This window comes from Suricata suricatta, chromosome 9 (assembly GCF_006229205.1).
Source record: "Suricata suricatta isolate VVHF042 chromosome 9, meerkat_22Aug2017_6uvM2_HiC, whole genome shotgun sequence".
In the NCBI taxonomy this organism is placed as follows: Eukaryota; Metazoa; Chordata; class Mammalia; order Carnivora; family Herpestidae; genus Suricata; species Suricata suricatta.
The window spans coordinates 56354983-56375849 of NC_043708.1; the positions used below are offsets into that span (position 1 = coordinate 56354983).

At 37.7% G+C, this 20867-nt stretch overlaps 1 protein-coding gene across 1 annotated transcript in view; it reads left to right on the forward strand.

Annotated features, from left to right (window-relative positions):
* The window catches only part of SEC23A (Sec23 homolog A, coat complex II component), a 57608-nt gene extending 41545 nt beyond the window's left edge, over nucleotides 1-16063 (forward strand). Inside the window, exons 17-20 of the mRNA XM_029951973.1 lie at nucleotides 595-681; nucleotides 2294-2449; nucleotides 4734-4799; nucleotides 14652-16063. Coding sequence (XP_029807833.1) covers nucleotides 595-681; nucleotides 2294-2449; nucleotides 4734-4799; nucleotides 14652-14741 — 399 coding nt within the window. The 3' untranslated portion in view covers nucleotides 14742-16063. The remainder of the gene's footprint in view (nucleotides 1-594; nucleotides 682-2293; nucleotides 2450-4733; nucleotides 4800-14651) is intronic.
* Nucleotides 16064-20867: the final 4804 nt, after the last annotated feature.

Genomic DNA, 20867 nt, shown 5'->3' on the forward strand with positions numbered 1-20867 from the left:
CAGCATTTATCTAATGAGGATTCTTTTGTCCTAGGTTACTCTGACCTTTGCAGTAGCTACTGATTTTCCTCCTAATCACTGCCTGTTCCTTCTCAGTCTCTTTTTGCTGATTTCTTTCTTTCAGATCTCTTACGTGTTGCCATGCTCCAGGGCTGTATCTCTGGCTTCTTATCTGTCTTCCTGTCTCTGAGGGATGCAGTATAAGCACATAGCTTTAATTTCCATCTTCATGCACGTGATACCCAAATTTATGTCAATAGTTCTGGCCATTCCCTTTCATTTCCTATTCAGAACTATTTTTTTGTCTCCAAATTTGCCCTTTCCCAAGCTTTTCCCCTCTCACTCAGTGGGGCCAGCATCAGACTTTAGGAGTTATTCCTGATTTTCACTCGGCTCTACTCTGGTTTTTGATTGTTTCCTCAGTTGTGATTTCTCAGAAAATGAAAACATACTGCAAGAATTTATGAAAGCAAGGTCTTTTAAGTTACAAGATATAAATTTAAATTTTAAAAAATATCTTGGAAAGATCTATTTTGTATCTTTAAGTAATTTATTTTTCCACCTTCCTCTTCTCTCATTGTTTTCTTCTGTTAGCCGGTTCTTCTTGATAGCAGCAGCATTCTTGCGGATCGCATTCTTCTCATGGACACGTTCTTCCAGATTTTGATTTATCATGGTGAGGTAAGATTCCATAGTGTTTAAAGCTATGCATGTGTGTGCAATAAAGTATTAAACGTTCCCCTCTTTACTAAATGGCTACTGTTTCCTTTACGATAAACATTTGTTTCCATTTTTATATAATAGATTTTAATATGATTTTTCCTTCTACAGGTTTCTGGACTTCATTTGCAGTTGACCCACCTGTAGTTATTTTGTCCATTTGTCCACATACTATTGGACAAATGGATTTTACACAAAGCATAGTGTTGAGAAAGTAAGAGCACTGATGTATACATAGGAGTATAATACTTTTGGGTTTTACCTGAAGACATCAAGAGGGGAAAGTCTGCGTTCGTCCATAGGCAGGCTTTCCCTTTTATTGTTTCATGTAATCATTTAAAAAGTATTCTATATTCTGTATGATGCATATAAAGTATCTTAAAGTGTTCTTTAAAATATTCCACTTGGTCTAAGAACTTATTTAAGGCGTAAGTGAATTAAAAGTTGTACCTTCACTTAATTGGAATGGTAAATGATTGAAAAGAGCAGAATATTTGAGTACCCAGGGAGCTTTACTCCAGTTAATGTAGCAGAGGTCTGTTTGTTACTGCGCTTACTCATTCAGCAGTAATGCACCCTCTGTATAAGAAAGCACTGTTTTCTGGATATCTTGAAAGATACAGAGACTGTTTCTTCATAGACCCACACTCAGACTTCTAATCTAGAATTCTAGTAACTTGTGCAGATTTATTTTTCCAATTGTTTAAATTGTAAGTGATTTTAGATTTGCACTCTAAGAGTAGAGGCATTACTCAAAATATCCTTTTGAATAATATTTTCTAGACCTTTTGAAAGATTTGTTGATTATTATTTTTTAATTGATATCAGCACTAATGTCCTTTAATTTTTAAGAATAATGCCTATTACATGACAGAGTGGAGTATTTTCCTTTGTGTATGTGTGTGTATAATTTTAAATTGCTTGTTAATGTGATTAAAGAAGAAGTCTAAAATAGACATGACTGTTCCTCTGTTAACTACAAATATAAAGTGACACAGAGTATATATTGATTGGTGCAGCTAAGTTAGGAACCAAACCAAATTTAAATTTTTGGATGATTTAGTTCCATGCTTTTTGGAGCCATTACCTTAATAAAATAATTGATTCAGGTGCTCTTTACAAGTATCTTTATAATGTTATTGCTATTATTATTAGAGTTTTTATGTTTACATGTCTTGCCAGACAGAACTCCATTGATAAAGATTTTATAATAGTAGGTGATTAACTTTGAAGTCTCTGGGAAGTCTTCAGTTAACAGAAATCCCCCTTGTTTATCATAAGCTTAAGTAGATAGCTTTTAACTAACATTAAAACGATAAGATAAGCACAGTGTTTAAAAGCTTTTCTGGTTTATTACTTCTTTTTACTGTTAAAGGAGAAGAAATAAACTCATTTTGCATGTTTTTACTAAAAAATACTGAAATTAGTGTTGTTAATTTAAAACCTGAGATAAATGAAATAATGATCTGTAATTTTCTTATTTTCTAAAGATTAATTCTTTTGTAAAAATCTCCTAAAGATTTTTGAATGGGCAAAAAATTAAAAGTAATAATTTTAATTGTTTTAAAATTAGACCATTGCTCAGTGGCGCAAGTCAGGATACCAAGACATGCCAGAATATGAAAATTTCCGCCATCTTCTACAAGCCCCCGTGGATGATGCGCAGGAGATTCTGCACTCCAGATTCCCAATGCCAAGATACATTGACACTGAACATGGAGGTAGCCAGGTGAGTACTGTCAGTTTGCTTGTTGCTGGTTTTGTTATGAGTTGGTGCTACTTGCCTTCTGACTTTAATTTGTGTAGACTGCTTCCCAAGGCAAGTAACAGAGGGAGGAGATGGATAGGAGAACGTTTACAAGGAAAAATAGGCTTGCTTTTTGCCTTAGCTTTGAGAGCAAAGCAGTGATTATTGACCCTTTGCCTAAAGCTAGCAGTTTCTCCCATCTTCTGCCACTAGCCCCGATTTAAGAACAGAGCCAGGATGATGTTATGGTGGTTTGTCCACTTTTGTTGAGCAAGAACAACTTGGAAAATAATTCAGTGTACCTTTTTCAGTGTAATTTTCTTTAATCTGTTTATTTAATGCAAAGGTCTATGAATATGACATTTGTGGTAACAATTTTTTGTTTTCCTCATGACAGTTTTTCTGTCATTTCATTTTTCTAGAAAATATCATGTAATAGGAAAGCATTATGATACCACAAAAGGGTTTGTGGTTTTTAGAATAACGAGGATTAAATAAGATACATGTACCTCTACACATGGCCCTTTAACATACACTTTTTTAGAAAATTTTTTTTAAATGTTTATTTCTGAGAGAGAGAGAGAGAGAGAGAGAGAGAGAGAGGGAATGCGCAAGTGGGAAAGGGACAGAGAGAGAGGGAGACACAATCCGAAGCAGGCTCCAGGCTCTGAGCTGTCAGCACAGAGCCCAGTGCGGGGCTCGAACTTGTGAACTGCTAGATCATGACCTGAGCCGAAGCTGCATGCCCAACCAACTGAGCCACCCAGACGCTTCCCCTCACCTCACTTTTTTTTTTTTTTTTTTTAATTTTAGAGAAAGAGTAAGTGGCGGAAAGGGGCTGAGGGAGAGACAGAATCCCAAGCAGGTGTCATGCTCAGCATGGAGCCTGCCATGGAGCTCAGTCCCATGAGCCTGGGATCATGACCTGAGCCAAAATCAAGAGTTCGATGCTCAACCTACTGAGCCACCCAAGCACCCCCATACACTCTTTTTTTTAAGTTTATTTTTATTTATTTTGAGAGAGAGTGAGGAGGCAGGGGAAGGGCAGAGAGAGAGGAAGACAGAATCCCAAGCAGCTCTGTGCTGTCAGCACAGAGTCTGATGTGGGGCTCAATCTCATAAACCGTGAGATCATGAACTGAGTAGAAATCAAGAGGTGGACACTTAACCAACTATGCCACCCTGGTGCCCAGGCACCTCTGTATATTCCTAAAATACATTTTTCTTCTCCCTTGTAATTTTTATTAGAATTATAATAAATTAATTGCAGGTTATTACAAGTTTGTTTCTCTTCTCCTTAAAGGCAGGGACCTTGCTTCATTCATTGTAGTATCTTTAGTGCCTAGCACAGTATTATAAAGTAGATGGTAAATATCAGTAACTATTATTCAGAAATGATAGCAGTTATATTTGGGGTTTTATTATATTTATAATAGGAGCTACCATGTACTGAGAATTTGCAAAGCTGATAGCCCTTTACACACCTCATCCCATGTGACCCTCCTAACAGTCCTGTTGTTACCTCCATTTTACAGATAATAAGACCAAGACGTAGGTTACTTGTGGCCAAGGAAACACAGTAAATGGAGAAACTGGGATTTGGATCTAGGTGTTCCGATTCTAGAGCCAGTGTTCTTGTGTTAAGCTGCTTACTCAAAGAGTAGAAAAAGATTTTATGAAAAAGACGTGACTGTGTTCTTCCAATATGAACTTATAATTCATGCCTAGTTCTCTCATTAATGTCTCACCATCTCACCAGAGTCTAGTGCTATTGTCCTCTTTTATTTTGGTTATTATTTTCACAATGATGTGACTTAATGCATAGACGGTTAAATGTTGGGTAACTTGTCTTATGGAATAGCCTGCAGTTTAAAAAAGTTTGAGAGTCATTGTTTAAAGAATGTATAGGTTACTTTTTGGAACTTCAACCCTCTGATGATGTTTCAGACCAAGTGTTTAGTAAATTTCACACTAGTCTTGTCATACTTGTTGCACACATAATTTTTATATACTGAATTTTGGACTCAATAATTTATTATTTGTTGTCTTGAATGGATGATTTAGAGAGAAGAGGGCACATTGATTTATTTGTAACATGTAGGGGTTCACATATTTCCAAAATTAGTTCATTTTAAAAAAGTTGCCTTTTAATTAAATTTATCAGAATATGTTAAATAAAGTTGATTCTAGATTACATAATGTATTTGTTTAGCTCATTCTGACTAAATCTATTTTTTATGGATGTTATTTCTTCTTTGCTTTTAAGGCCCGTTTTCTGCTTTCAAAAGTCAACCCTTCCCAGACTCATAATAATATGTATGCCTGGGGACAGGTAAGTGTAAATAGTGGATCTTGGAAATTATTTGTTTATGTATTTATAGTTTGTCATTTTAATGAGAACTACACATTTTCCTACATATTTGCTAATGATTTCTGTTGCAAAAATAATGAAAACATGAGTAAAAAATCAAAGTAAGCATTTGGTGGCACCATAGAAAATAAGTGACTATATCAAATAGAATTTCTTCATATTTCAAGTTTAGTACTACATCCTTGAGACAAACAAGATAGTGTATAATATAAGATAGGAAGGGATGATTTAATAAGCTAATGCTAGGACATGAACTACAAAAGGGCAACACATAATAAGTTGGAAGAGGTTCGGGATTGTAGTTGAACAAGAGAGGCAGGAAGCCTGGGAATCATTGTTAATATATTTTAATTTTTTAGAAGTCCTTCCTCTTGATACAATTTATCAACACTTATTGAGTAGCCAATGTACAGGATTCTGTATTGGTACTTTAGAGTACATAGTGATCATCCTTGCTCTTTGTTTTTATGTTTCAAGTTCTTATTTAAATTCTAGTTAGTTAACATATAGGGTAATACTAGTTTCAGGAATAGGATTTAGTGATTCATCATTTCAATCATCCCTGCTTTTTTATTTTTTTAAAAATTTTTTAACATTTATTTATTTTTGAAAGAGAGATAGAGTGCAAATGGGGGAGGGACAAAGAGAGAGGGAGACACAGAATCCGAGGCAGACTCCAGGCTCTGAGCTGTCAGCACAGAGCCTGATGCAGGGCTTGAACCCACGAACCCATGAGATCATGACCTGAGCCAAAGGCAGATGCTCAACTGACTGAGCCACCCAGGCGCCCCAACTGCTTTTTTTAAAAAAGTTTTTAGAATATTTATATTTTGAGAGAGAGCATGAGAGAGCAAACATGAGTGGGGGAGGGGCAGAGAGAGGGAGAGAATCTGAATCAGGCTCCAGGCTCTGAGCTGTCAGTACAGAGCACCATCTGTGGCTTGAACTCATGAGCTGTGAGGTCATGACCTGAGCCCACATCAGACGCTTAAGCAACTAAGGAGCCCCCCAGGCACCCCTCAATCATCCCTACTTTTAAGGAGCTTGTAGTTTGATATTAGGATAAGATACATATCTGAGTAAATAAAATACACAAGTCACTATAAGATATGTTCTTTTAGAAAGATACATAGAGGGTTTAGAGAAGGAAGAGAGGAAGAGAACTCATGGTGGCAGCAGGAGACCGTATGCGATCAGAAAAGAGCTCGGAAAAGGGGACACTTCCATATAGAATGGTAACTGTTTCAAGAAGTAGAGATTGTATGAGGAAGGGAATGCCAGGTAGAGAACAGGCATAGAGCACATGTAGGGACGAAGAGAATAGTAAACTGGAAGTGTATTGAGCGGTTAAACTGTAGAGGATTTTGAATGCCAAATTGAGTGCCAAGGAGCTGAGTCTTTGATGGTAAGTAATAAAACATTACTAAAGGCCTTTGGACAGAGGGGCAAATTTGAGCCTTAGATAGTATAGTCGAATCTTAAGATTAATTGATAGCAGTCTGTAGGTGGAAACTATATTTTGAAGTAATCCGAATGAGGGGAACTGAAGACAAGAATGTGAAAAGGAATAGATTTTGGTGCTATTTCAAAAGTGGAACCGGTGAGGTTTGATTAGAAGTTGTAGGAAAGTAAAAGGTACTTTAAGGCAAGATAGCTAAATGCAAAGTCTGAATTCTGATTGGATTCTAGATTAGATAAAACAGCTATAAATGAGATGATTTGTAAAATTTGAATATGGACTATATATCAGATACAGGTATAATATTAAATTTCTTAAGTGTGATTCTACTCTTGTGGTTATATAGGAGAGTGTCCTTGAACTTGGGAGATATATCCTAAAGTGTTTCGGAGTGGGGCACCTGGGTGGCTCGGTTAAGCATCTGTCTTTGGCTCAGATTGTGAACTTGTAGTTTTTGGGTTGAGCCCCGTGTTGGGCTCTGTGCTGACAGCTTGGAGCCTAGAGCCTGCTTCAGATTCTGAATTTCACTCTCTGCCCCTCCCCTGCTCACACTCTGTCTGTCTTTCAAAAATAAATAAACATTAAAAAAATTTAAAAAGTATTTGGGGGTAAAATATGATAAGTTCAACTTACACAAATTATTCAACAAAAGAAAAGGAAAGGAAGAATACATAGAAACATAAAGCAAATGTGGCAAAATAAAATTTTAGTGAATTTAGGTATGGAGTATGTAGGTGTTCATTGTACTTTTTTCTCAACTGTTCTGTAGGTTTGAATTTTTGAAAAATAGTTGAGGGAGTACATGGTAAATGTAGGATTTTAGCCTGGGTAACTAGGAGAATGTGTGTTGGTAAGTGGGAAGGCAGAGAGAAAACGTTTGATTTTAGGCATATTGAGTTTGAGATAACATCTAAATGGCCAAATTGAGTAGGCTCTTAGAAATTTGGGTTTGGTGATCAGGCAAGTTGGTGAAAGTTGATGATGGACAAGTGATATTTAAAGTCATCACAGTGTAGGGGCACCTGGGTGGCTCAGTCGGTTAAGTGTCCAGCTTCAGCTCAGGTCATGGTCTCACGGTTCGTGGGTTCAAGTCCTGCGTTGGGCCCTGTGCTGACAGCTAGCTCAGAGCCTGGAGCCTGTCTTCAGATTCTGTGTCTCCTCTCTCTCTGACCCTCCCCTGCTCACGCTGTCTCTCTCTCTGTCTCTCAAAAATAAATAAAAAACATTAAAAAAAATTAAAAAAAGTAAAGTCATCACAGTGTATACGTATTCAAGGGAAATGCAGAGACGAGGAAGGATGAGATAAAACCTTGAGGAAGTACAAGTGGTAGTTTAAATAATCAGAGAGGTGGCAGGAAAATGAAAAGAATACTATATACCATGGTATAATGGGTGAGGGAGGACTTTATAGAAAAAAGAAAGAAGAGGATTAAAAATTCTGAGATGTTGCAGATGTTTGAAGGAGGGTAAGGGTAGATGGATATGAAGGGTCATTCATGGCCCTGGTAAGCAGTTTTTGTTTTGTTTTGTTTTATTTCATTTCATTTTATTTATTTTTTAAATGTTTATTTTTGAGAGAGAGAGTGTAAGCAGGGGAGGGTTAGAGAGAGAGGAGACATAGAATCTGAAGCAGGCTCCAGACTCTGAGCTGTCAGCACAGAACCCAGCGTGGGGCTCAAACTCATGAACTGTGAGATCATGACCTGAGCTCAGGTCAGACACTTAAGGGACTGAGCCACCCAGGCACCCCTCTGGTAGGCAGTTTATTTATTTATTTATTTATTTATTTATTATTATTATTTAATGTCTATTTACTTCTGAGAGAGTGAGAGTGAGACAGAGCATGAGCAGGGGAGAGAGAGAGAGAGAAGGAGACACAGACTCCAAAGTAGGCCAGCACAGAGCCCGAAGCAGGGCTTGAACCCACAGACTGTGAGATCACGGCCTGAGCTGAAGTCGGACAATTAGCAGATTAAGCCACCCAGGCGCCCCTATTAAACAGTTTTAAATAGTGGTTAAATAGAAGATAGAATTGTAAGGAATTAGGGGGTAGTAAAGAAGTGGAGGTTGTAACTGTAAATGGTTCTTTTGCAAGTTTAGCCTGAGTTCAAGTAGTAGGATAGAAGGTTGATTGTTTTTAGGGTAAGAGCACAGAGCTAATTGTAGACCAGTGTAAGATGCTGATGAAAGAACAGCTTATAACAACTTATGGATGTTTAAGATCCTCAGAAGCAGACAGTGTGACCACAAGCACGATACGGAGTTTCAGCGTTGGTGAGGAGGAAGGACATTTCTTTCTGCAAAAGCAAATGGTATGAAGGGTGATGACAGGGAAAGACATTGAGGAGAGAAAGCTCACATTGGGTAATTGCCTCTTTCTCTTCAGTAGTAGTGAATTATTTGCTAAGAGTGGGAAATGCTGGGGTAAGGGACTAGAAAATAGAAAAGATGTTAGGACAGCTGTAAGGAATATAAGAAAGCCAGAGCAGATAAATAAACTTTTATAGCAATGAGGGCCCACTTTATTTACTAACAATTTCTAGAGCTTGCTTCTATTATGTTCTTGAGCCATGCTTTATAGTTCAGGTATTGCATCAAAGATGAAAGACTTGGGTGGCGATTTAGCACATCATAAGAAAGATGGACACATTAAAGAGAGTGCAATAATTTAGAGCAATGTTAGATGACTAGGAGGTCCAGGCTGGGTAGAAGATAAATGAAGCACTGGTTAGGATTAAGGCTCCTTCCTTTTGAAAATAGAGGTGCCTCAAAAATTTGCTCTGATTTCTCTGCATACCCTCTTCTTCTGGGCAATTGCATACATCCTATGGCTTCAGTTTTCATCTGAGGCTAACTTACAGACCTCTCCCTTTGGTTTGGCTTCACATTGAGCTATAGACTGTTATGTATCATAACTGCCTGTTACACATCACTCACGTTTCCTGTAGACATTTCATAAGCAGTGTCCCAACCTGAACGTCTCTTTCATATCATCTTGTTGTGCCTGACTTTCTCATTTTTACAGAGCGCCTCACCATATCTCGGTTCCCAAGGCTTGGAACTATTAGTCATTTGCATTTTATTTTCTCCTTTCTGTCTCTAACTATTCACAATTGGTTTGACTTATTTCCCCTGTCTGTTCCCTCCTTTCCTGGTCACTGAGGTCAAGCCCTGTTACTGTTCACATATACTCTCAGTATCAGCCCTTCTTCCATTTTGGCACTGGCCGCAGGAGTCTCCCTAAAACAGTTCTAAGTCAGAGTACTGCCTAGAAATCTTTAATCTTGAATAACCCCCTATGGAATTACATATAAACTCTTTATATTGCTTTTGAAGGTCTTTTATGGTATAATCCAAATAAGTTTTCCCGTTTTTAGCTACTGTTTAGTCTTATTCCACTATACTGTACTATATATAGTAGTATAGTGTGTATATGTATATTTATATGTGTGTGTATGTATATGTGTGTGTGTGTGTGTATATATATACATATACATATATATAGTAGTAACATACTATACTAAGCTACTAAGCATGTTACCATCTTTGTGACTTGTCCCTATCACCACTTGTACACATGGTAGCCATCCATCAATGCAGAGTTCAAAGTTCACTGACTCCTTGAAATTTTTTCTGTCTTTGCATGACTTGATTTATATAATATCCCTGCCCCTTCATTCCTTTTTCTTTCATCCACTTCTGATGGACCTTATCTCTCCTGTTAGATTATCAGTTACTTGGAAGTAATAATTCTGTCACTTTAATTTTTGATTTTCCACAGTACTTAAACATAGTATGTATTGAGTATAATAGATCTGGGCAGGAGAACAGAGATTTAGAGTATGGGACCATTGTGGAGGTGTTTAGGAGTTAAGGAGCATTTATGATATAGATAAGGAAATTGAATCTATGGTCTAAAACTCCTGAAAGGTAAAGTTTTTTTTTTGTTTTGTTTTGTTTTGTTTTTTTGTTTTTTTTGTTTTTTTTGTTTTTTGATACAGAGAGAGACAGAGCATGAGAGGGGGAGGGGCAGAGAGAGAAGGAGACACAGAATCCGAAGCAGGCTCCAGGCTCTAGGCTCTGAGCTGGCTGTCAGCACAGAGCCTAACGCGGGGCTCGAACCCACGAACATGAGATCTGACCTGAGCCGAAGCCGGAGGCTCAACCGACTGAGCCACCCAGGCGCCCCTAAAGTTTTATAGTGAGAACAGGAGCTCAGTCTTGGTAGATATGGAGAGGGTACCTAGAGAAAAAAAGTATGCCCATATAATAGATGGACATATACATTATCAGGATCATCCTCTACCCCAGTCCACTTGCTGTGGAACAAAACGCCAACTATGACATGGAAGTTTGGAATATAGAATGTACCATAAACCAGCCTTTTCATTACACTTTAGTTATCTGAGTATTGGTTTTAGTACTGGACCTCACAACTTAATTTTATTTATTTATTTATTTATTTACTTTTTAAATGTTTTATTTATTTTCGAGACAGAGAGAGACAGAGCATGAGCCGGGAGGGGCAGAGAGAGAGGGAGGCACAGAATCGGAAGCAGGCTCCAAGCTCTGAGCTGTCAGCACAGAGCCCGACACGGGGCTTGAACCCATGAACATGAGATCATGACCTGAGCCTAAGCTGGAGGCTTCACTGACTGAGCTACCCAGGCACCCCTGGATCTCACAACTTAAGAGAAACTTGTTTAGGGGAAGAAAATTGCAAGAAGACAGGAGAGTAGCACCAGTTAGTAAAGTTCATGAAAAAGGTAATTAATCAATATGGAGAAGGAGGTTAAAGGATACTTTGAAATAGTATTCTTCAGGGACACCCTATCAAATGCCTGTAGGGCCAGGGAGTAACAGATGAGTGAAGCTGGATGAACAGAAAAAAATCTGACACTCTCAGTGTGAAGAGGCAATGCCTGGGTCAGAGGGCTTATGGAAAGGACACAGAAATCCTTTTCCAAAGGGGGTAACTGCTCCTCCCCTCCAGCTGATTGTTGTCATTCACATAATTTAGTTAACACAATGTTGTGAGCCCACATTAATGCAGACCAAATAAAATAGATCTTTGTAGCTGAATTTCTACATTAAAATATACAGTTTAGGGGCACCTGGGTGGCTCAGTCAGGTGAACGTCCAATTTTGGCTTAGGTCATGATCTCACAGTTCATGGGTTCAAGCTCCATATCAGGTTCTGTGCTGACAGCTCAGAGCTTGGAGCCTGCTTTAGATTCTGTGTCTCCCTCTCTCTCTGCCCTTCCCCCGCTCACGCTCTGTCTCCCTCTCTCAAAAACAAATAAATGTTAAAAAAAATTTTTTAATGTAGTTTAATATAAATAATAACCAGGTTATTACTAGTTTAAGTCTTATTTTTGAGACCTTTGGTTCTCTATGTTAATTATGAATGTTGAATAAGGAAAAATACTTTAGTGTTATAAAATAATAGATTTTTCAGCAAAGGTAATAATAATAGTTCAAACACATTGTGTTCCTGTTGTGCATCAGGTGTTCTGTTTCTTTACCCAGTTGAACTTATTTAATCATAACAATCACGTGAAATAGGTCCTGTTACCATCCTTATTTTAAAGGTGAGGAAACTAAAACACATAGGGGTTAGTAACTTCCTCAAAGTCATACAGGCAGTAAGTGGCCGAGCAAGGAATCGAGCCCACGCAGTCTGGCTCTGAACTCTGAGCTCTTAATCCCAGGGCTAGTGTCTCCTTTCCTTAACAGGTTTTTAAAATTCTTTTAATTAACTCATAAAAATACATAATAAGATGGATTTTCTTTTATTCAGCAGAAGTTATGGCAGGTCTGTGCCTATGTTAGAGTAGAATTTACAAGAGCTATAAATTCCCGTCTTGTATTTGATACTCACTTGCTGATCTCTGAAAATTAACTGTAGTTTTAGATTTTTTTTATATCTGCTTATAAATGAGAACTTGAGTATCAAGTGAAAAGTTTAAAAATCCAGATATAAAATCTTCTAGAAAACCTTTTAAAAAAATGTTTACTTATTTATTTTGAGAGAGAGAGAGAGAAAGAGAGGAAAAAAAAGAGCAAGTGGGGGAGGGGCAGAAAGCAAGAATCCCCAGCAGGCTTCCTGAGCACAGAGCCCGATGTGGGGTTCAATCCCAGGAACTGTGAGATCATGACATGAGCCGAAATCAAGAGTTAGGTAGATATTCAGCTGACTGAGCCACCCACGCACCCCTAGAAAACCTTTTTCTTGGTAAAAAGGAATTTCATTATTAGTGGATTGGATTACCAGGGTCATTCTGTCAACACAGTTTTCTTTTTTATTAAAATAAAAGTTAGGAATTTTCCCTAACTTGGGTTACTTAGAACCCACAGAGATCAATTAAAATGACATGAATGAAAACTTATAAGCATAGTTTACTTAAAAAATACTAAAGGGGCACCTGGGTGGCTCAGTCCATTAAATGTCTGACTTCAGATCAGGTGAGTTTGAGCCCTGCATCAGGCTCTCACTGCTGTCAGCACAAGCCTGCTTCACACCTTCTGTCCCGTTCTTTCTCTGCCTCTACCCATTCTCTCTCTGTCTTTCTGTCTGTCTCTCTCTCTCTCAAAAAAAAAAAAACATTTAAAAATAAAAATAAATAAATAGAAACTATGTAAATATTCTTCCTTCCAACTGGCATTTCTATTAAAATATGTGCAGTTTTTTTTTTTTAAGCAGGGGGTGGGCAGAGAAAAAGGGAGAGAGAATCTTAAGCAGGCTCTACACTCAACACAGAGCCCAACATGGGGCTCTGTCCCCTGACTCTGGGATCATGACCTGAGCCAAAATCAAGAGTCAGATGTTCAACTGACTGAGCCACCCAGGCGCCCCCAAATATGTGCGATTTTATTGTTATTATTTTTTTTATTTTACAGAGAGAGCGAGGGAGCATGAGCAGGAGAGACAGAGGGAGTAAGAGAGAGAGAATCTTAAAAAGGCTTCACTCTCAGCAAGGAGCCCAGTGCAGGGTGCTATCCCATGACCCTGGCGGAAATCAATAGTCAGAAGCTCCATGGACTGAGCCACCCGGGTGCCCCTCAATTGTATTTTAGTAGACAGGCAGCAATAATCTTACCAAGAGAAATTTATTCCTTAGTAGCGATAAAAGTGACAACACATTCAAGAGAAATGAGCACTTTAGTACTGTACAGATTGAGGTGTGTCTGGAGCTATTCTGATTCTGCCACGCAAATCTGATGCTGAGCACTTACGGTGATACAGACTCTACAAGTTAGAGGACATGGTTCACAACAACACTGTCCCCAACTTCAGATTCCACCTGCAGGTGGAATCCCAGGTTACTGCACTTCTGATCAGCTAGCTACAAATCTGCGTGCGTGCGTGCGTGTGTGTGTGTGTGTGTGTGTGTGTGTGTGTGTGTGTAGGGGTGGGCTCCTCACTAGCCCCCCTCAGGTGTGATAATTCCCTGGAACAAACAACTCACAGAACTCAAGAAAGCACTGTTATTTATGATCACAGTTTAATTATAAAGATTACAAGTAAGGACGAGTGAAGAGACCCACAGAGTGAGCTCTGGGAGGGTTCTAGATATAGAGCTTGTGCTCTTTCCCCGTAGAATCAGGATGTGTCTCCCTCCTAGCATATAGATAAATTTGCTAAACAGGAAGCTCCACTGAATTTTGGTATCCAGGGTTGTTTGTTTGCTTTTTTACTATCAGCCACAGTTGACTGATTGACTCTCAAGCCCCTTCCCCTTGTTTTCCCTCCGTTCACCTCACTTCTCCCCAGAGTTCAGGCTGCCTTAAATCCCCCTCCTTCCCACCTCCCTCTAATCATACTGATCTTTCTGATGATTGGCCCTCATTCTGAGTCATCTCAGCTCAAAGCATAAACTCAGGTGTGATCTGAGGGCTTATGAATAACAACAAAGACACTATGTTAAGAAATTCCAAGGATGTAGTCTTTCTCTCAGGAACCTGAGACTAAGGCCAGTCAGATTCTTTATTATATAACAGGAGCATAGACGTTATTCTGCTTACAGTGATTTTCTTGACTGATTTATTCATTCATTAATATTTTTTAAAATGTTCATTCCTTTATTTTTGAGAGAGAGTATGTATGTACATTCATGTGGGCAAGCCGGGGAGGGACAGAGAGAGGGAGACGGGATCCAGAGCAGGCTCTGTGCTGTCAGCACACAGAGCCCGACATGGGGCTCAAGCCCACGAATCGTGAGATCATGATCTGAGCTAACACCGGCCACCTAACCACTCAGGCATCCCTTTTATGACTGTTATAAATGTTTGCCTATACATTTTAAGATATCACCCTATGTTTTAATTAAGCAAATATTTTCCTTTTCCTCCAGGAGTCTGGAGCACCTATTCTCACAGATGATGTTAGTTTACAAGTGTTTATGGATCATTTGAAGAAACTTGCTGTGTCAAGTGCTGCCTGAAGTGCTAAACACATTAAGGACACTTAAGATAAAATAATACTTCAATTTCTTTTTTTTTCCTTTTTCAATTATTTGTGGAAACCAATACAGGTATCTCTCTAGACTCTTCGTCTTAGTATGGTTTGAGACATGTGGAAAAATGTTCACATTTGTAGAATAAGATGGATTATAAGAGCAATAAGAACAAATTTATTTTGCTTGCCACAGTATTATGACTGGTTTTAGAAATCTGAGGTCTTTATAACTTAATTATGTTAAAGAGGAAAAATAGAGTTGGCCTGGCACTGCAGAGACATAACTCATTTGTATATTGCAGAAAAATGCAAAGTGGCACTGAATGTCCTTGCTGACTTTTTGAAAATTAGTTTCTTGATTTTAACCAGAAAGTCAGCAAAATCATCAACAGTAATGATAAATGTGAACATTTTTGCTTACTCATTGGTATATATCTGTGATTTTCAAGCACTTATGTATACATTTTTTCTGTACTTATTCTGTTAAGGCAGATGTATTTTTATGATGATTTGGATAGGAATTATTTGACTTTATATGTGATAATTTTCATGAAGATAATTTCATGTTTTTGGTCATTTGGATAAATAGTTTAGAGATGGAAAGATTTTTGGGGTAACAATTCCACAACTGACAAAATAATGTGAAATTCCCATTAAGTACCCAGCCTCTGTGATTACACGTGATAAGTTTTTTAAAAAGGGAGATAGAAAATAAACCATTTTTTCAGGATGCATTTTAGGAAGGCTTTGCAGTAAAATAACTGTCGTCACTACTAAACCAAATTTGCTTTTTACTGCATGGTTATGTTGTTTCCCCTTGTTTTTCTGAGGTAAATTTTACATTATAACCTTCAGTATTTTAACACTATTTTGGGAGTTTACATATTACTTTTTATTTCTGCTTCCATATTGTGAAATGTATTAAGTTGTTCTAACTCAAACAGTATTATATAACACTTTGCTGGATTCTATCATGTGGTGATGCTCAGTTTTATTTTGATTTATTCATTAGTATCATTCACTTTTACCTTTTAAAGTTTACTTGTAGCAAATGTTTACATTGCTAAAGCCAGATATGTTTGACAATGAAGTTTATATCAAGTACTGCAAATAAAAGGTGGTGCTATGATACATGCATAGAAGGACAGTTTGATGATTGTACTTGCATGAACACAATCATATGATAAGACAGAAACTTAAAAATATTGTTTATATGTTATATTCAATTAAATAAATTGCTCTGTTCCATTTTATTTGAATTGAACTGTGCTAGGCTTAAATACCAATAAAATATACTTTTTCTGTGTTTTCCTGCTTATTTGGAAGTCTAGTAAAACCTGAGAAGCCTAATGTAAAATTAGAGCAATTATGAAATCTGCTATGAATATATTAAAAACTACTCATTTTTAAAAAATAGCAGCTTTATTGGGGTATAATTCACACACCCACACAATTCACCCATTTAAAGTGTACAGCTTTAGAATATTCAGAGATGTGTTATCATCACCACAATCAATTATTTTAAATGTTTTTATGTATTTTTGAGGAAGAGAGAAAGAGCACAAGCAGGGAGGGGCAGAGAAAGAGGGAGACCGGATCTGAAGCAGAGTCTGCAGTGACTGCAGAGAACCCGATGTGGGAATCAGACTCACAAGCTGTGAGATCATGACCTGAGCCAAAGACTGATGCTTCACCAACAGAGCCACCCAGGCACCCCACGCATAATCAGTTTTAGAGAATTTTCATCCTCCCCAAAGTAGTTGTTATTGCCATAAGGAAATTGTGTTTTGGAGTTAAACATACTTTTGAATTGAGGAAAGCCCCTGTGATGATGATACATGTTTACTTTGTGTGGCCCCTTAAGCTCTTTAAGAATGCATAGGTGGCACAAAAACAGACACATAGACCAATGGAATAGAACAGAGGACCCAGAACTGGGCCCACAAATGTACGGACAATTAATTTTTGACAAAGCAAGAAAGAATATGCGATGGAAAAAAGACAGCCTCTTTAGCAGGCGGTGCTGGGAGAACTGGACAGCAACACGCAGAAGAATGAAACTAGACCACTTTCTTACACCATACACAAAGATAAACTCAAAATGGCTGAAGGACCAGAATGTGAGACAGGAAACCATCAAAACCCTCGAGGAGAAAGTAGGAAACAACTTCCTTGACCTCAGCTGCAGCAATTTCCTACTCGACACATGCCCAAAGGCAAGGGAAATGAAAGCAAAAATGAACTATTGGGACCTCATCAAAATAAAAAGATTCTGCACTGCAAAGGAAACAATAAAAAAAACTAATAGGCAACTGACAGAATGGGAAAAGATAGTTGCAAATGACATATCAGATAAAGGGCTAGTATCCAAAATCTACAAGGAACTCACCAAACTCCACACCCATAAACGAAATAACCCAGTGAAGAAATGGGCAGAAGACATAGACACTTCTCCAAAGAGGACATCCAGATGGCCTACAGGCACATGAAACAATGGTCAACATCACTCATCATCAGGGAAACAAATCAAAGCCACACTGAGATACCACCTCACACCAGTCAGAGTGACCAAAATGAACAAATCAAGAATCTATAGATGCTGGCAATGGTGTGGAGAGATGGGCACCCTCCTACACTGTTGGTGGGAATGTAAACTGGTGCAGCTGCTCTGGAAAACAGTGTGGAGGTTCCTCAAAAAACTATCCATAGAACTCCTTTATGACCTAGCAATAGCACTGCTAGGGATTTACCCAAGGGATACACAAGTGCTGATGCATAGGAGCACATGTACCCCTATGTACATAGCAGCACTGTCAACAATAGCCAAACCATGGAAAGAGCCTAAATGTCCATCACCTGATGAATGGATCAAGAAGATGTGGTATATATATATACAATGGAGTATTACATGGCAATGAGAAAGAATGAAATCTGGCCATTTGTAGCAAAGTGGATGGACCTTGAGGGTGTCATGCTAAGCAAAAGAAGTCAGGCGGAGGAGGACAGATACCATATGTTTGCACTCATAGGTCTAACAGGAGAATAGGAGAAACCTATTGGAGGACCAGGGGGAGGGGAAGAGGGAAAGAGAGTTGGGGAGAGAGAGGGATGCAAAACTTGAGAGACTATTGAATGCTGAAAACGAACCAAGGGTTGAAAGGGGAGGAGGAGGGGGAAAAGAGGTGGTGGTGATGGAGGAGGGCACTTGTGGGGAAGAGCACTGGGTGTTATGGAAACCAATTTGACAATAAACTATTTTAAGAAAAATGCATTGGTATTCTTGAATATGTTAATACTTATCCTTTACTTCTAAATCAATTACAGTTGAAGGTGCTGAAGTACCTCTGCATTGCAGGGATAAGGAGGAACAAATACATCATGCCCTTTTAACTAAACATTTAGAAGAAATCACCTGGGAACTGTTTGTGTCTAATTTAGCTATTACTAAATTGTTAGCTATTTAAATAGATGGTTGAAGAAAGAAATGTTCAACCCTTTTAATGAAATTTAGAGTGGATAAAGAGCATCAGTGGCACTGAGCTTTGGTATGTCCAGAACTATTTTGAATTCACTATTGAGCCTATTACCTCCTAGTGGCATTATCTCTAAAAACAGCTTTGGAGCTCATGTGCGTACAGTTTTATTTTGTTGTAACAAGATAAATTTATTCTTTTATTGGCTGATTCCAAAGGTGAGCTGACCTTTTTCTCCATCCAGTTCCCCACTTGATAAACTTCCCTCTTTTATTCCCTAGCCCCACAGACTGCATCTGAGAATGTGCCCATCTAGGCCGGAAACCAATGAATCATTTTCAATTCTTACTCTCCACATCTTTAGTAACTAAACTCATCAGTTCAGGTTTTCTAGTAATCCCCTTAATCTAAATACTGTTCTCCATTTTACTGCTATTCTACCTTCATCAGACCTTATGTGGTTGGCTCAACAGCCTCCTAACGAGTCTACTTTCCCCAGTCTCCTCCATCCCTCTCTTCAGCTCACTGAAATACAAGTCTAATGATGTCATTCCCTTAAAATCCATTTCTATAAAATCAAAATACTTTGACCTGGTAACATCGCATACTTCACATCAATCGGATCCTAGACCTCCTTTAGAAAAATAGCGCAAAGGGAACTGATGAAAGAGTGTGGTATTGGAGGGGGGTCTCTAGTTCTACCTAAGCATTCGTCTTAGATGTGGTGTTTGAGATTTATATAGTGACAAAAGCAAGTACATTTTTCATTGGTTGTTACAAGTTAAGTGCTGTGGCTTATTGCACTTAGTTTTCTTTTAAGTGAAAATAATTTTTTTTATTTTTCAAACAACACCAACAAATTAGGACTATTTGCTTTCTAATACCCATCTTTACATTTTATTTTCATTTTCCATGTTTCCAGTATATATACAGGTATACTTTTTATACTGTTACATGCTTGATTTGTATTCATCTTGAGCATTTTATCAAGTAGTTCAGATAGTTTCTCTTGCTTGCTTTTTAACAGTTTACTTAGTGAAATTAAAACACTTATGCTCATTCTTCCTTTCTTTAAAAGAGAAACAAAAGCCAATCTAGACTTAATGTATTATTATCTGATGAATATAATAGTATACAATACTCGATATGGAATAATGAGGTTATACTACTAAATAAATTCAGAATTTTCTTTCCCCTCTATGGATTATACTGACAGAAAGCCCAGTAATTTGAGTTGAGGATGTGATACGGAGAAATTGGGGATTTTTCCCCCAAAGGAAACCTTAAAAAAAAAAGCTAAAACCATAAAATGTCCTAAGTATATGGAAGATGGATAGAAATGTCAATTTTAGGCTTTGTTAAATCACCATAAAATTAGCTATGTATTTTTAAAAGTTAAGGATAACACAGATCAAACCAGGATATATAGAACTTTTCAAACCAGAACGTGTAACTTCCAAACCAGTGGAGGAAAAAAAGCCATAAAAGCAATCTGATCATGGGACACCTGGGCGGCTCGGTTGGTTAAGTGTCCAACTCTTGGTTTTGGCTCAGGTCATGATCTCACAATTTGAGGGGTTGAGCCCATGTCAGGCTCTGTGCTGACAGCTCAAAGCCTGGCGCCTGCTTCAGACTCTGTGTCTCCCTCGCTTTCTGCCCTCCCCTGTTTGTGCTCTCTCTCTCTCTCTCAAAAATAAACACTTTTTTTAAAAAAGCAAGCTAATCAAAAGGCAAGAAAAATGAATGTAGCAAAGGGAAAAATGAATGTAGCAAAGGGAAAGACATAAAAAGGAAAAAATACTGGATTAATACTTTTTAGTGTATTTTATGAAAATGGAAAAACATTAATGTATTTTCACTGTAATGAACAAAATTGTATGTACTATTTTGAACCTTTGGTAAAATTTGTCTTAAGACTTAATAAAAATTGATCTTTTTTATATACCCATGCTTTACTGAGTGCAGTCAGACTTGTCAATCTTTTCATAGTTAATTGTGAAGAACACGTTTTATTAATCTCAAAAGTTTTTTTTCATTTGAAGCAACAGATATAAATGGCAAAACTTTCAAAGTAAATTTGATAGAGATTCGTAAGAAACCCATTTTCACAATTTTTATAAATTCCTAAATTCTTAAAACTTTCTTCAGGATTGATGCTAGTGACTTTCAAGAAGCATCTTGATAGAACAATTTCCACTATAATATATAGGCTAGAAAGTTGAAGCTAAATTTCTATTACATTTGGTAAAACCTTCTGAAGTTTTTCTTCTTTTCCTAAAATGAGAGCAAGTGGCTGAATGTTGGTGCACATTGACATTATTTAATCTATTGGTTTTGAGCAAATGTCCAGTTATAGCTCAAGGAATTTGAATCTTGTTTTTTAATTTCTTTTGGCCATGTAGGACAAACATCTGTTACTTTCCTGGTTCTTTGAAATTTGATTCTTCAGTGTAAATATTTTTCTTATATTTTGTTACTGAATATTTAGTTGCCTTCTCTACAATTTCTATGTGCTGATCTAAAGCTTAGTTTACTTTTTTTTTTTTTAATGTTTATTTATTTTTAAGAGGGGAGTACAGAGGATCCAAAGCAGGCTCTGGGCTGGCAGCAGAGAGCCTGATACGGGGCTCAACTCTGAA